General features: G+C 45.6%; 1 protein-coding gene across 1 annotated transcript in view; it reads right to left on the minus strand.

Annotated features, from left to right (window-relative positions):
* The window catches only part of PLXNA1 (plexin A1), a 291520-nt gene that overhangs the window by 13606 nt on the left and 261348 nt on the right, over nucleotides 1-16566 (minus strand). Inside the window, exons 29-31 of the mRNA XM_072598341.1 lie at nucleotides 14921-15090; nucleotides 6238-6450; nucleotides 3333-3483 (exon numbers count right to left, since the gene is read on the minus strand). Of these exons, the coding sequence (XP_072454442.1) occupies nucleotides 3333-3483; nucleotides 6238-6450; nucleotides 14921-15090 (534 nt within the window). The remainder of the gene's footprint in view (nucleotides 1-3332; nucleotides 3484-6237; nucleotides 6451-14920; nucleotides 15091-16566) is intronic.

Raw genomic sequence — 16566 nt, forward strand, 5'->3', positions numbered from 1 at the left:
TAGGTGTGGGGCGGTAAAAATCAAAGTTTTATGGTAGTGATTGTAGAACATTAAAATAAATAAATAAATGAAAAACAATGAAAAAAAAATCTCCAGCGGGAGAGAGTGAGCTTCCTATGCAAAGGCTGGCTGACCCTTGCCAGGAACACTGCAAAGGGATTTAAGGTTCCTTTCCATCCTGAAATCTCAGAATTCTATGATACATTGTTCACCTCCTTCGGGAAGTCTCCCCAGTCAGGTAAGTTAGGGAATCACCATATGGCCAATCCATACGCCCAATATGGGAAGAAGAAAAGGCGAAAAGAAATCAGAGTTAATTAAGGCATGAATTAAGCAACTCAAAATCTCCGAGCTGGAAGAAGGAACCTGACAGATTATCTCCTCCAAGTCCTCTATGCTACTAGAAGTGACACAGCTCATCGTGCTTGGTGACTTGTGCAACACCACACCAGGTAGGTCATGGGCTAAGTTAGGTCCAGCTCTCCTGATTTCACATCTGGTGCCTGTTTTTATGATACCAAACTCTTCATTTCACACATGAGGACCCTCAGGCCCCATCTAAAAAGCACAAAAATAGAACAGAGGAATCATGCCTGTGCCAGGTCCCCTAGGGTAGAGGCATCTCAGCGGCGCTAGGTCCATTTAAGATTCAGCCCAGAGCTGATCAAATGCCTGCTGAAGCTAAGCCCTTGCAAATGAACAACAACCAGATGAAAAAATGCTCCAAAGCACAAATATTAAGAGAAACACAAATTAAAGCCATTTGTAGGTCTTAGTTCACACCCATCAAGTTGGTAAGGATGATAATAATAGAAACAGTTGATTCTGAAAGGGTGATGGGAAGACAGGCAGACAAACACCTTGTTATTGAAGACCCAAGGGGATCCAAGAAGAGGAAAAGGACCCATCCGGACAAAAAATATTTACAGCAGCTTTCAGTGTGTGTGTGTGTGGGGGGGGGGGGGGGGGGGGTGATGTGTGTGTGTGTGTATGTAGTATGTGTATGTGGTGTGTGTGTGTATGTCTGTATGTGTGTGTGAAAGAACTGGAAATATCCGGGTGCTCCATCAATTGGGGACCGGCTGAATGAGTTACCGAGCATGAGTGCAATGGAATACTGTTGTTCCATAGGAAACAAGAATGGGGACAGTTTCAGAGAACCCTGGGAAGATCAGCATGGACCAGTCACCGGTGAAGTGAGCAGAACCAAGAAAACACAGCATTGTAAAGAAAATGCGCTCTGAGAGCCGCAGAAACGCCACGCAGGCCAGTCACCAACCGTGGCTCCGGAGACCTCCCAATGACATGCGCTATCCACCTCCTGTCAGAGAGGTGACAGACCGTGGGCACAGAACAAGGTGTCCACAGACACACACACATGCATACATAAATATATATGTGTATATACATACATACACACGTGCATACATACACATATATATATATGTTACAAAGGTTTGGTTTGGTTTTCGGTGGGAAAAGAAGAGTTGGGGAAAAGATACTAGGTTTTTTTTTTGTATTTTAAAAATACCTTGTGGTTTCCTCTGTGGATTGGATAGAAAACAGTTTGGAAAGGAGTTCCATAAACACTGATCTGCTCATACCCTTTGACCTAGCAATTACATCGCTGGACACAAACTCATGGGAGATCAAAGACAGGAGCCCGATAACACATAATAAAATAAAAAATAGCAGCACCCTTGATAGAAAAAAAATGGAAAGAAAGTGGGCGTTACTGATTCAGAGAATGAATAAATGGTGGTGTCTGAATATAATCAAATACTTTTTCCATTTTTAAAAAGGACAAATATGAGGAATTCAAACCTGGAAAAAACTGTCTCCACTGACTACAGGGCAAAGAAAGTAGAAACAGGAGAACAATATACCCAATGAATGCAATCGTGTCCATAAAAATAATGCTAAAAAGCAACTCCAATGAAATGCAGTGATCACAATGAGCTCCAGAGGACCGATGATGAAGCCCACCTCCCTCCTCTCGTCAGAGATGGGGAGGAGGGAGCCACAGGGACAGATTACTGCATGTTCCCTGGCACGGATGCCCGCTAGGCTGCTTTGGTTTAACTGTTTTTGATCTATGACTGAGGGAGTGGAGGTGGGGGTGGGGGTGAGCAGTAGACTGGGAAATGACATGGACATTCTAAAAAAAAGCGACCAACAAAATCTTTTTTTAAAAAGCCCAAGAATGTAAGTTCTACAAAAATCTCTTGATGGTCTTGTCCCTGGAGAACAAGCTTCCTCTCCAGGGCCCAGGAGAGGCCCAAGGACAAGCCTGCACCCAGTTCTCTGGAGGGAGAAAGCCCATGCTCCCAGCTACACAGCACGCAGAAGCATGAGAGCGGTCATGTTTTACAGGCAATTGTAAAGACTCGCAGTCTTGTGGGCGAGATATCTTTTATTGTGGCTGTTTATTTTATGGCTTTAATAAGGGATTTCTAGGAGTGTGTTTGAAGAGTGGTTTACAGTGCTAATTAGTCCAAATGACAGCAGATGGGGTGCTGCTCCCTGAGGGGTATTCCAAATGGTGTGTAAGCTTATCCTACACCTGACCACAGGGAACAAGCAGGATCTAGAGGACCTTGGACAAAGAAGGTTAGAGGGTCAGGGAACCTCAAGTCCCAGCATCTCTCAATTTACAAAGAAGGAAACTGAGGCACCGAGTAAGCAAGGGCATTACTTAAGGTCACCTCAGCGAATAGCACAGCTGGAATGAAGACTCGGTTCTCTTACATGGCTTCTTTCAAGACTTGGTTCAACCCCCACCTTCTGCTTTGTTGGGCACATGATCTTTCATAAGTGCTACTAGGGTCACACAAGATTCCTCAGAATCTTTCTCTGAGCAAACATTCAGAGCAAGCTCCAAATTCCAGAATCCCAGGCTTGCAAGGGCCTTCAATGGTCATCTAGAATTTTTCAAATACTTTAACACAGTGATCATGGCCCCCATGCCTTCAGATGATGCTTATATGTTAAGAACTTGAAATTGTTGACCATCTTGGGTGCTCTTCCCTAGACATCCTTAAAGGTCAATATGATTAACAGCCACCCACACTGGCTGATCTCACCTATATTCACTCCTGCACTCCCCACTTGTGAAATGCCTTCTTATCTTTCCAGTCTCCTCCACAACCCAGCTATACTGGCCTATGTGACAGCTCTCCTCATACGTCACTGTCATAGGTCTAGGTGAGGATGGGGAAGGTGGAAAGGAAAGGGAGAGACTGGGCTGCTAGCATGGATGGGAGACATTGATGACTGAAGCCCAGAGCATCAGCCCTCTCCACAGGCCAGTGAGCTGGGCAGGGGCTCCCTACCTCATCCTTGTACTTGGTGATGTAGGAGTAGATCTCATGCAGGGCACTCATGCTGTTGAACTGGCTGAGGTGTAGCCGCGACTGCTCTGCCAGGTAGGCGCTCATGTCCTGGTCACTGATTGCAGGCATCTTGGCAATGTCTGAGTAGTACCTGTGGGAAGGCAGGAGTCTGAGTTTGACCGACAGAGGGAGATCCTCAGCTCGGTGGCCCACTGGCCTCAGGGAGCAGTCTGTGGGGCCAGTGACAGAGTCCACTGCAGACCTGGGCTCACAAGCCCCATCCCTACGGGGACCACAAGCTTCTAAGAGGAAAGGGGTTGCTTCACACATTAGGAAAATAAGACCTTGCCAATGGTCAAGCCAAGTTCAAACCCATGCCTGCGACTCCAACCTAATGCTCATCCCAGTGTGCCCACTAGTTAGCATGGAGAGGAGAATGACAAGCCAGGGCACAGTCCTGGCTCCGCCATGTGTGGCCTTAGCAGGGACACAGTTTCTCTGGGCTAGGGGCCAGTGGTTTCACTAATCTAAAGAACTGCAAGGGGAGGAGACTCTCTCGACCTGCAGGCAAGTACAAGGGAAAGACTTGAGAGAGCTACCTGGTCAGTATCTGTCAGAGGGATGCCCAGGACTCAGGGGGCTTTGGGGTCCACTCTATCTACTCCACCACACTACCTCTTTTCAGGCACCTGATGTTTATAGAAAAATGATCTAGGCAGGTGCAGTTAGCAGGCACCAATGGGGGCTGGGGGAGTTATGGAGGGGAAGGAGAAAATTACTAGCTAGTTCTCACAGCAGGTAAATCAGCAAGGTGATGAGCCTGAAGTCAGGAATATCTGAGTTCAAATTCAGCCTCAGATACTTCCCAGCTGTGTAGCTTTGGGCAAGTCACTTAGCCTCTCTCTGTCTCAGTTCCCCAAACTGTAAAAATGGGGACAATAACAGCACTTACCTCATAGAGTGGTTATGAGGATCAAATGAGATAATATTGATAAAGTATTTAGTACAGTGCTAGCACGTAGCAGGAACTAGAGATGGACTCACTCCCTGCCTCCTCTCTGAGGAGTCTATGTGGGAAAAACCAAGATTTCTACTAAGCAAAGGTAACAAGTGCTTGCGGAGCAGGGGGGAGGGGAGGGATGCCGGAAAAGGTGGGAGGAGAGGGGGTAAAAAGAGGGGGAAGAAAGAGGAGGAGGAAGGAAGAAAGAGAGGAAGGGAGAGAGAGAGAGACAGAAAGACAAGGGGGAAAGAGAGACAGAGAAAAAGGAGTGGAAAGGGAGAGACAGACAGAGATGGGGGGAAGGAGAGACAGTGAGAGGGAGGAAGAAGGAGAGACAAACACAGAGAGAGGGAGAGACTTAATGAGCCCATGAAGTCCAAATTGGGCATAAGGGGCTGGCAGCCCCGCATGGGCAAGGTGCTAGAAGATGAGATCGTCCATGACTTAGCAGTATTAGTGGAGATTGGTAAATTTCTGAACCACCCAGATCATACTGGGTCAATTTCTTTTATGTACCTGTAGCCTTATTATTCCCAAATTTACTCTTTTCTGTCATAAATAAAGCCTTTCGAAAGTGCATCTGGCTTCAAGAGGAGGCAAGGCATAGGGCAAAGATAAAAGAAGAAGCCAACAATGGGAGGGGGCTGTGGGCAGTGGGCGGGAGTTCTGGGGCCATCATTAGGGATGGCAGAATCTGTCTCACCTTTGAATGACCAGAGGTAGACAGAGCAGGTGCTTGAGACCTTTAAGTTACAGATTAAGAAATTTAGGGGTTTTTGAAAGGAAGCCAGGACCCAGGAAAAGAACATATCTCATCTTTTATCTGTACCTGGGAGCCAGGACAAATCTGCCTCATTGTTCCAGAGATTATACTTCATAGTAATACATCTAAACAAAGCATAACCAGCTTTTTAACCAGAGACCCAGGGTAGTTTCATCCACTGAGCCACCATCCCCTACCCCTCCTTCAAGGGCAGATTCTTGACCAGAGACTGCAAGTTCCCTAACTCAGAGACCCCCTCACCTTCTTGATAGGTGGGACCATGTTAGAAAATCAGGAGAAACCTAACTCAGCCTCCTGGAGCCCAAGAAAAAATGTGGGCTGGGGCCAGAGGCCCAGCTCTGTATTTGTATGGAAGCTGGGAGAGTGGTAGATGAGGCAGGCCTCAGTGAAATCTGGGCTATGGGAACAAAGCCAGCAGCTTCTTCATCCTTCATGATTTCCCCTTCCCTCCCCACCACATACAAGCATACACCTAGATCGCCACACAACACACCTCTCCAATGAAACACAAAGCATCCCAACACATCCTAATATCTTTACTCATGATGCCTCTGCAGGTTACTAATGCAAGTACTCCACTTCAAAGAGAATGAAACTGAGGCTCCGAGAGGAAGTGATTTTTATATCAACACATCAGTTAGTAAGAATTCAAAATGCAATTCAAATCCAAATATTCAGACTCTTCACTCGAATACCTTCATGTTCAGGTAATCACACGTACAACATGTCCTTAACAGGTGCACTCAGATACCACACCCACAGTGGCACATAGGCATGTACACAGATCATCAGATACAGAAACACCACCAAGGAAAATGCATGCCCACACACGTTTATAACACAAAGCACATAAGGCCAAATACAGCAACAAAGATCAGAGCCACACTTAGATAGGCACTCACAATACGATGGCACATCCATGAGCACACACATATCACAGTACAAACACTAAAGCTCTATAGGGCCCTGAAATCAATCCAATGTGTGTAACTATCCATTGTTCACTAATATGCCACCAGGAATCAGAGATTGGGGGCCAAGCAGGGGATCTGACCAGGTCCATCCAAAGGACTCTGCCACCTTCCCAAGGATCCCTCCCAGACAAGAGGAGTGAGGCTCACCTCTCCACCCAGCTCTTGTAGTTGGGGATGTCCTTGGCATACAGCAGCTTGTTGGAAGGAGAGTCCTTGCCCAGCTTGTGCTCAGAGGTCGAACAGGAGTCCATGAACGTCTGGGCCACCACGGACAGGCAGGCATCCGTGATACTATTCTTGTGGATGTCGAACACGAACTGTGGGTTCTTGATCACGTTTACCCAAAAGCGCAGAGGTAGGCTGAGGAAGGGCAGGAACCGAGGCAACAGGAGCAGGGCAAGAAGAAAGGGAGACATGTCAGTGGGGTACCCCAGAAAGGAGGCCACAAACATGGCTTCTCCATTGGACCCAAGTAGCAAAATGAAACAAATACACAGAACCTTAGAGTTGAAAGGGACAAGAGAACACAGAGACAGAGCTGAAATGGACAATAGAGCACAACGGTAGAACACAAAATGTTAGGGCTGAAAAGGACATTAGAACATGGAATGTTAGAGCTGAAAAAGAGGATAGAACATGTAGAGTTAGAGCAGAAATGGACAATAGAACATGGAGACAGACCTGAAATGGACAATGGAGCACAATGGTAGAACACAAAACGTTAGGGCTGAAAGGGACATGAGAAGACAGAACTGGTAAAGTAGAAAAGGATATTACCATACAGCATGTTAGGACAGGATATTAGAACTGAAATGGACAAGAGGACATTAGACATTATACAACAAGAGATGAGAACATCGAATGTTGGAGCTGAAAGACAAGAGGACAGAATGACAACAGAGCTGAAAGAGACATCAGAACACGAAATGTTAGGGGTAAAGGGACATTAGGACAGAATGGTGATAGAGCTGAAAGGAAACAAGAACAGAATGTTCCAACTTTGAAAGACTAAAACTCTGATTGAGCAGAGGACTGTAAGAGGAAACGTGCTCCTCACCTCCCGCCAGAGGTGACATACTTAAGGTGCAGATTGAGACATGCAATTTTGGACAAGGACAAAGTGAGATTGCTTTCCTGGCTTATTTTGTTACTAGAATTTTATTTGCTCCTATGGCCTCACGATTTCACTTTCTAAAAGTAACAAAGAGAAGACTCAGCCAACCCTTCTGGCCAGGTAAGAGTCCTGTGAGTCCATCTGTCCCTCCTGAACCTGTCACCATCTGCAGGCTCAGGTCCACCCACACTCTGAGAGACTGCTTTTGACTCTGGGTAGGAGGTATATCGGGCTTCTTGGCTTACAGCACCTGCAAGTTAGGTGAAGGGGAATTTCATAAGAAGCCTCTCATTTTACAGATAAGGCAACTGAGGACCAGAGAGGAGAAGAATGTACTCCAAGATCACCCAAGACTCAACCTCTGACTGAAAGCAGTAGTATAGTTTAGTGGGCCTGGAGTAGGAGAAATAGGTTTTGATGCTTGCCTCAGACAATCATCAGCTATTTGACTCATGGGCAAACCATATTGTTAATTGCTAAGAACCTCAGTTTCTTCACCTTAGAGTACCTAACCAACAGGGGTTGCTTTAAGAAAAGCACTTTGTAAACCTTCAAGCTTTATAGAAATGTGAATATTATTATTCATGTCTGCTAAAATTCAGTGCTCATTCTTCTGCACAGTGCTACCAGATCTCTTCATGCTGTTGGGGACCAGGGTATGGAAGGAAGGAAGGAAGGGAGGGAGGGAGGGAGGGAGGGAGGGAGGGAGGAAGGAAGGAAGGAAGGAAGGAAGGAAGGAAGGAAGGAAGGAAGGAAGGAAGGAAGGAAGGAAGGAAGGAAGGAAGGAAGAGAAGAGAGAAAGAAATAAAGGAAGAAAAAGAAAGAAAAAAAAGAGAAAAGGAACAAAATTCCTTGTAACAAGGTCATGAGGGAAACAGTACTTCTGAGTTCAGTTCAAATCCACCTACTACTACCTACCCATGCACTAATGGACAACCTGTCTGGGCCTCAGTTACCCCATCTGCAAAATGAGGGTGGACTATATGATCTCTAAGCTCTGAATCCTGTGACCTAAAATACGAGTGCAAGTTACCAGCCCATAAATTAATGTGACTAAGCCCTGCAATGAAAGACTGGCTGATCATGTACAAGTATGTTTATGAGATCCTGGGAGAGAGCTTGTGCCTGAGGTCAAGGAGCTAAGGAGACCCCTGAGAGAGGGGCTGGGAAGGGCGGGGGGAGGCCTCCTTAGTCCTGAAACCCGAAGGACTTGGTATTTTTAGCCATAGTATATGAGGAAGCCAGCTGACTGAGTGATGTCGTTTGTATCCTGACTGTCTAAAGTGTGGGCAGTAATAACATGGGTGTTCTTAATAACACTGGCAGGGAGTGATTATTAATAACATGAGGAGAAAGGTGTGAGTGTGAATCGCTGTAAATGAAATCACTCTAAGGCGAGGACTGCCTGTATCTCTGAATTCTCACAGGGACCCTTGGTTGACTCCTCCGTCCTTGGGGAGAAATTTTAGAGTGAAAGAGAGGAGTGAGAGAGAAAGCAGGAGGGAAGGAGAGGGAAGGGGGAGAGGAGAGGGAAATAGGAGATTAAGAAGAGGGGAGAGACAGATATAGAGAAAGACACAGAGAGAGAGAGAGAGAGAGAGAGAGAGAGAGAGAGAGACTATTAAATGATGTCAAAGAAACAGGGTATGATGGAAAGAGCATTGAACTTGGATTCAGAGCCCACCAGATGGACACTTAATGGTGAGTCACAACAAAGTCAACTGATCTCTCTGACCCTCAGTTCCCTGACATGAGTATGATACAACCTATAATACCTCAAAGGCCTGTTATGAAGAGTGAATGGTATAGTAAAGCATGTAATGTGATTTGCAAACCTTCACATGCTACATCAATGTCAGTCAGTCAGTGTACCGTTTTTAGAGAGGCCTGGGTTCAGTCCTATGTGGCCTGAGACTTGGTTTCCTCACATGTAAACACCCTAGGAGTTGGAATCCATGTGGTGGAAGAGACAGAGCCCTACATTTAGACCCCAGAATGGCTACTCACTGGCAGTGACCTTGGACAGCTCATTTCCCTATTCTGGGCCTCATCTGAAAATGACCACATGACCTCTAAGGTCCCTTCTAATTCTGCCATTTTGATTTTGCAGTTCTGGTCATTATAGGCTCCAGAGGCTCATGCCAGGAGCTCTAACCACTCCCCAAGTCTAAGACCCTGCTGTCAAATGGACAGCCCATACTCCAGTGCTTCCTGCCTCCTGTTCTTATTAAGAGACCCCTTCTGAGTCCTCAGACCCATCTCCTAAACCATGTTAGGTCCTATTCTCAATCTAGCAACGGCTCTTAGAGGGACAGGGAGAGAAATTAGCACTAAAGTAGAAGGATGAATGGAGAGGGAAGGGGTCTCCATATTTTTAAAAAATTGTTATAAAGGGATAATTATTGCTTCTCTTTTTCTCATCACTTTTCTTCCAAATATATTCTTTCCCTCTTTGCTACCCACAGAACTATCCTTTGTAATAAAGACTTATAAAAGAGAAAAAAAGTAATCCTGCAAAAAAAAAATCATTACACCATATAGGCAAGATTCCACAGCCCTGTCTCCTGACTCCACAAAGAAGCTGTTTCATTTACTTTTGACAAGATCTGTTAGAAGGGAGTTAGAGTTCATGTCTCCCATATTCCCAATGCCTCATTCTCTCATTTGTAAAAAAGAGGCAGTAATACATCTACTATTTCATAGAGGAACTATGGATATTCACAGAGCCATGGTGGCAAAATGTTCTGAAAGGGAGAATGGAGATAGAGGATGGAGAACTAGGCTCAGAGGCAAGTGTGGTGCAGTGGTTAGTGCCTAATTTGGGGTCTGAAAGTAACTGGGTGTCAGAATATTAAACTCTGGCTCTGCCACTTGCTTCCTGTGTGACCCAAGGCAAATCTCTGAGTTTTAAGTCTCCTCTTCTTTAAAAAGAAGGGATTGGTGAGTAGAGTACCAGTCCTGGAGTCAGGAGGACCTGAGTTCAAATGCAGCCACAGACACTTACCAGTTGTGTGACCCTGTACAAGTCACCTAACCCTGATTGACTCTGGGGGGAAAAAAAAGGAAGGGATTGGATTTAATAAAAGCTAAGGTTTTCCTTTAGCTCTTAATCTATGATCCCAAGGTTCACCTATGATACCCATTGGTCAGGTGATCCTAGCTAAGTCACTTAATGTGCATTGGTGGAAGGAGTCAAAATTATAGGTAACAATAACATATGTTAAAACAAAACAATGAAGACATGGAAACACAGAAGCAGCTAGAGAGGTAGAGGGGAAAGAATCTTGCATTAGAAATTAGAGGGCCTGGGTTCAAATCCAAACTTGCTACCACTTACTTCCTGTATGACCCTACATTCTGGCTTCATTTCCTCATCTATGAAATGAAGGGGGGGTTAACTAAGAAGCCCTCTAAGATCTCTTCTGTCTATACATGCATACACGCACATGCACACACACACACACACACACACACACACACACACACACACACACACACACACACACACGCGCGCGCGCGCGCACGCGCACTTCTACTCCAGGTCAAATTCACAAGAAGACAGGCATCCAAAGACCTCCCCAGAGACAGTCCGACACACACAGGCACTCTGAGACAAGGTCATGGATGCATGTTTGCACAGGTGTAGCCTCACACCTATGGCAGGTGACATATTACATTATCAAGGGCTACAACTGTAGTGAATACAGACTTCATCCCCAAGGCCCAATCTATAAATAATAACAAAGAAAAATCCTCACATTTCTGTATCACCCATCTCCAAGAAGCCCAGCCTCCTACAGACAGGAATACATGAGCTCTTCTACCAGGCCTGGCTGAAGGGAGATTCCACTTAATGAACTGGGCTTATTTGGGAAGTACAGACCCTAATACAGAACTCAGATATCTGGACCCCTAACCATGTGCCTGATTCCAGGACCAGTCTTACACTGGTAGGGAAGAGGGATGACCTCCCAACTGCAAAATATTCTTCCAACTAAAAGCTGAAATTATATCAATGTAAATTCATGGATCCATAGAATATCAAAGCTTGAAAGGGGCCTTAAAAATATCAAGTGTGAGAGACATAAGGGACCTTAGAAAAATAGATTGGAACTTTAGGACAGAGAATGTCAGAGCTGGAAGGGACTTTAGAATAAAGAATGTTAGAGATGGAAGGTACCTCTGAACTTAGAGTAATTAGGAGAAAGAAGGTACCTCAAAGTAGAGACAGAGATAGAAATTTTATATATGTATGTATACATAAATATATATATGCACACACACATATACACATACATACACACTTATGTATACATATATACATACACACACACACATATATATATGAATATGAAGGGGAGCAGACAGAGCTTAAGACTAGGATTCAGAAAGACCTGGGTTTGAGGTCAGTGCCTGACTGAATGAGCTGTGTGACACTGGAGAAGTCACTTAACTGCTCTGGGCCTCAGTTTCTTCATCTATAAAATGAAAGGGCTGAACTTGGTGACATAAGGTTCTAAATCTATGATCCTATCCGTAGGGCTCTTCACCAAGACCCATGTAGCTAAGAGCCAGGTATACACCAAGATAAGATAAAGAGCACCAATGCACACTGACAATCTCTCTCTCTCTCTCTCTCTCTCTCTCTCTCTCCACAGTTTCATCAACGAGAGAAATTGCTTCCAGAAATGGATGGTGCAGGCTGGATGCAAATTAGTGGAAAGGCGCCATTAGCATGCAGAGACACCACATCTTGGGGCCCTGCTGAATGGGGCTCATTTGATTCCTCTCAATCCCTTCCTGCTACCACCCCTGACTTTGAAACATAAGGGTGAATGATGAATCAGTGGCGACTGCTCCGGACACTCATACCTCCGTTTAGAGAGGGCCCCGTGCCTGCCCTGTTCCTTGCTGCTGGTTTGCAAGGTTGTCTGTGGCCTGTTTGGCTGCCTCTTCATAAATTCGAGGCATGGGGACAGGTCCTCCACCTAGGAGGAGTTGGGAGGAGGCTGCCAGAGAGGTAGCAGCAGAAAGTGTGGAGGAGACTGACAAGAGAATGCTCATGCAGTGAATGCATGGTTGGACTCTCCCCTCTAAGCCTCAGAAATCTAGCTCTAAGTGCTGGGGGGGTTAGGTGTGGGAGGGAGCACAGAGGAGCAGAGGTAGGCTTGGCTGTACCAGGGCCTCCAATGGGTCTGCCTTCGGGGCTCAGTCCCCTCCCCCTAATCCTCTCCCTTCCCTGTAAGGTAACTTCTTATGAGAGAACAGTACAAGAACGGATGGGGGAAGGGAGTTTCAGAGAGGCAGAGCAAGGCCCTGGATTGTGAGTCAACCTCTGCCCACCCTCTTGCTGCCCTCCTGGGCTGTGAGCCCTCAGGAGCAGGGATTTTGACCTTTTCTTGTAGCCTCAGTACTTTGCATGGAGCCTGACACAAAGGTTATCTAAAGTTTGACAGTTATTGCTCTCTGGCCCACCCCCAGACCTGCCAAACACTTTCCATATTGATATTTACTTTGTGCACATATTTTGGACATTTTTCTATCTGGGTAGGTGTTGTTCTTCCCCAGTAGAATTAAGGTCCTTGAAGGGGTGGCTGTTTTGATTTGGGTTCTGGATCCCAAGCTCCTAGCATGGTACTTGGTATACAGTTGGTGCTCAAAAATACTTGTTAAATAGTAGTAGGAACACTAGACTTGGGAATCATGAAAAGTGATCCCACCACTCAGGAAAATATAACAAGACACATTTTTTTAGAACAGGAAAGAACCTTAGAGCCCCTACAGTCCAAATCTCTTCATCTTACAGGAAAGAGAGGGATGGAGGGAGGGGCAGATAGCACCTACTATATGCCAGGACCCATATTAAGCTCAATGCAAATATTATCTCATTTGATCCTCACAGCAAACTTGGGAAGTAGGTACTCCTATTATCCCTATTTTACAGATAAGGAAATGAGGCAGATGGCAGTTACATGACCCAGGTCACAGATGAACTCAGGTCTTCCTGACTCCAAGCCTAGAGTTCTACCTAGCAAGCCACTAGCCTCCAGGTGAGCAAACTGAGGGCAAAGAGAGGAAGCAAGCTTGCCCAAGGTCACACAGCGAGTCAGTGGGAGAGCTGGGATCACTATCCCAGTCTGTGGCTCCTTCACTAGACCATCTCTGATGATAATCCAGAAACACCACTCAGTCTTCAAAGGGGAGCCCACATGTCTTCTCCTGCATGAAGCCTTCCTGGAGCCCTCCAAGTTGAATGATACCTTGACCCATCCCTTCTATATTCTCACGGCATGCTGCTCTCTTTCTTATGGCAGTTCACAACAACTATTCCTTATGCTGTGGCCCCACGTCCTACTGAACTGAACCCTCACTTCACACATCCTTTTCTTATGGTGCACTTTGCTATGTGTCTTATCTCCGGTACGATTACAAACATTCTGATGCTGTAGATCACGGTTTGTTCACTGTTGCCTCTCTCTCCATAAACAAGGATGAATAAAGAATAGGTGCTTAATAAATGTCTCCAAATGAATAATGTAGATGAAGGGACAGAAAGACAAAAAATGATACACAGAGGCTAAGAACTATGGAACCCTATCACCCAGCTCACATGCTCCTACCCAGCTAGGTAGCACAGTGGGGAGAAGGCTGGACGTGGAATCAGGAAGACTTGGGCTCACCTCTCATCTCTGACTCTTCCTAGCTGTGTGACTGTGGGCTGTCTGCTTTGGTTTCCCCATCTGTACAATGGGGATATTACTAGTACCCTCCTCCCAGGGTTGCTGTAAGGATCAAATGAGATAATATTTGCACAGCACTTGGCAAACCTCAAAGCCCTATAATATCAGCTATTAGTTAAAACAGTCCACAAAGATGGACACAAAGCAGGTGCTCAAAAATGTCAGTGAATGAATGAATGTAGATTGAGGGGAATTCAGGACAGTGAATATGATGCCAGGACCACATGAGCTACAAACTCCTATCAAGGGAGGTCTCCTGAGCTTGTCTGACCACAGACCACCTCTCCATCTCCTATGAAATGGTTAGGGATCAGAGTGAGTCCCTTCCCATAGGATGAGACACAGTGGATAGTAGTCTCCTGCACAAAAAGGAGGGAGGACCTGACACAGGCCTATAAAAGGTCAGGACCGTGGACAGACACTATAGCATCTTCAGGCATCTTGAACAGTCATGGATACCCATGCCCTACTCTTTAAAAATCCCTGGGGAATGGGATTCTAAATGCCTCCTTCAATACTATGGTCCAATTCTAAATTCTGGAACAGTAATAACAGCTGACATTTACACAGTACTTTAGAGCTACAGAAAACCTTGCATAGATTTTCATATGAGATCCTTCCAACAGTTCAATGAGATAGACAGTCAAAGTATCATGAGCTCTATGTTTACAGGTGAGGAAACGGAGGCTCAGAGAGGTTGGTTTTCAAAATTACTGAATGACAAAGTCAGAGCTAAATTCTTGTCTAGTGACTCCAGGTCCAAGGCTCTTTCCACTAAATGATGTTTTCTCCATAGTAATGGAACTTCTCCTCAATGTCTGACCCAACTCCCTCCTACCATGAAACAATAAAATGTCTGTATGTTCAGTTCTCACTAAAAAGGCTGCTGAAATTTTCGCCTCAGCCTGCTCCCATGAGGGGAGATGCTCCCCTTCTCCTGGGCCTGCCCACTTCAAGCAGACAATCCTGCACTTACCAGTTGCTTTTCCAGGTATGCCGAACATCATAGTCATGGATCTGGTGTTTGTCGGCTTGCTCATCCAGGAAATCAAACATGTATTTGATTGCAAGGGGGAGAGCACTGCCCCTGTGAGCTGTGCTGAAGATTGTTTCAAAGAGGTCATCCACAAACTTCTGTAAGGTCCCCTGGAGATGGGTAGAAGGGAAAAGGAGGCTCAGTTAGCTCACTGTGGACAGCATGGTTCCCCCAACGTCAAGGTCATGAGCTTGCCTCAGCTGTGGCTTCATTCAATGGCCACAGGCTAAAGCCTCATCTTAGCCACATAAAAAATCCTAACCCTGGCCACATCCACCACATGTGGAGGCCGAATTATGGGTACAATATGATTCCTAATCCTAGACACAGACACTAAGCCCTAATCAAGTTATGTGCCTGACCCCTGACCAACAAAGGAGACTGAGCAAGAGACTGTGAAATGGAGCATGTAAATCCCTCCAACAGAAGGAAGCTTAAATGATAATGACCCAAGAGCACAGTACTCCAGAGTGATGTGAGACAAGAGGCTGGTCCCCACATTTTACAGACTCTGGTTTACCTAACCACTATCTAGGAAGGGAGAGCAGAGGGATGTGCTTGACATCCTACAGTCAAGGTCTCACAAACCACAGAAGATCAGGTGGTTTTCTATTGGAAGAAAAATGAGATTGAAATCTGTGAACCAAAATCCTGCAGTTCCATCCTCCACCACCTTTGTGCCCCAACTATCTGGAGGTATGAACTTGGTACATGAATATCTGACCCAATCTTCATTGACTATTACCTTGGGACAAGGATGGCTCATTTTATACAACTGGGAAGTTTACAAATGGATTTACATATATTTTCCTAGTCAACAACTATGGGAACAAAGCAGATTTCTCAGAGAAGTTCTAAGGAATTAATAACAATCCCTCGGATCTCTTCCAAAGTGCTTTAATATTTTTTGAAGGGCTTTGATCTAAATTGTGTAAAGAACCTCAGGATGACCCTTGTAAGGGTGACAGGGCAGGGATTATAATCCCCATTTTACAGATAAGAACACTGAGGCTTGCAGAAGGTAAATGAGTCACTTCATCTCTCTCTGGGCATCAGTTTCCTCCTCTGAGAAAGAAGTGGGTTTGATCAGGAGATCTCAAAGGTCCTCTGCCCAGTTCTAAATGTTATAATCCTAAAGACTAAGCATTGGTACACTATGAAGAATGTAAGTATGCAGTGAGTTGATCTCCTTCATTCTGAGCCCCCCAGGCTTTTAAGATATATTCAAATTATTGAAAGTAAGAGATCAGAGTCTGGGAACTGCAGGGGACCAGAGTTAATCTATTTTACCTGGCATCTTACTGCTTCTCCCCCAATCTAAATAAAGAAGGAAAAGAAGAGAGGGAAAGAGGGAAAGGAGGAAGGGAGGAAGGAAGGAAAGGAGGGAGGGAAGGAAGGAAGGAGGGAAGGAGGGAGAGGGAAGGAAGGGAGGAGAGAGGGAGGGAGAGAGGGAAGGAGAGAGGGAAGGAAGGAAGGAGGGAAGGAAGGAAAGAGAGAGGGAGGGAGAGAGGGAAGGAAGGAAAGAGGGAGGGAGGGGGGGGAGAAAGGAAGGAAGGAAGGAAGGAAGGAAGGAAGGAAGGAGACTG

Source organism: Notamacropus eugenii, chromosome 3 (genome assembly GCF_028372415.1).
Source record: "Notamacropus eugenii isolate mMacEug1 chromosome 3, mMacEug1.pri_v2, whole genome shotgun sequence".
NCBI classification, from domain to species: domain Eukaryota; kingdom Metazoa; phylum Chordata; class Mammalia; order Diprotodontia; family Macropodidae; genus Notamacropus; species Notamacropus eugenii.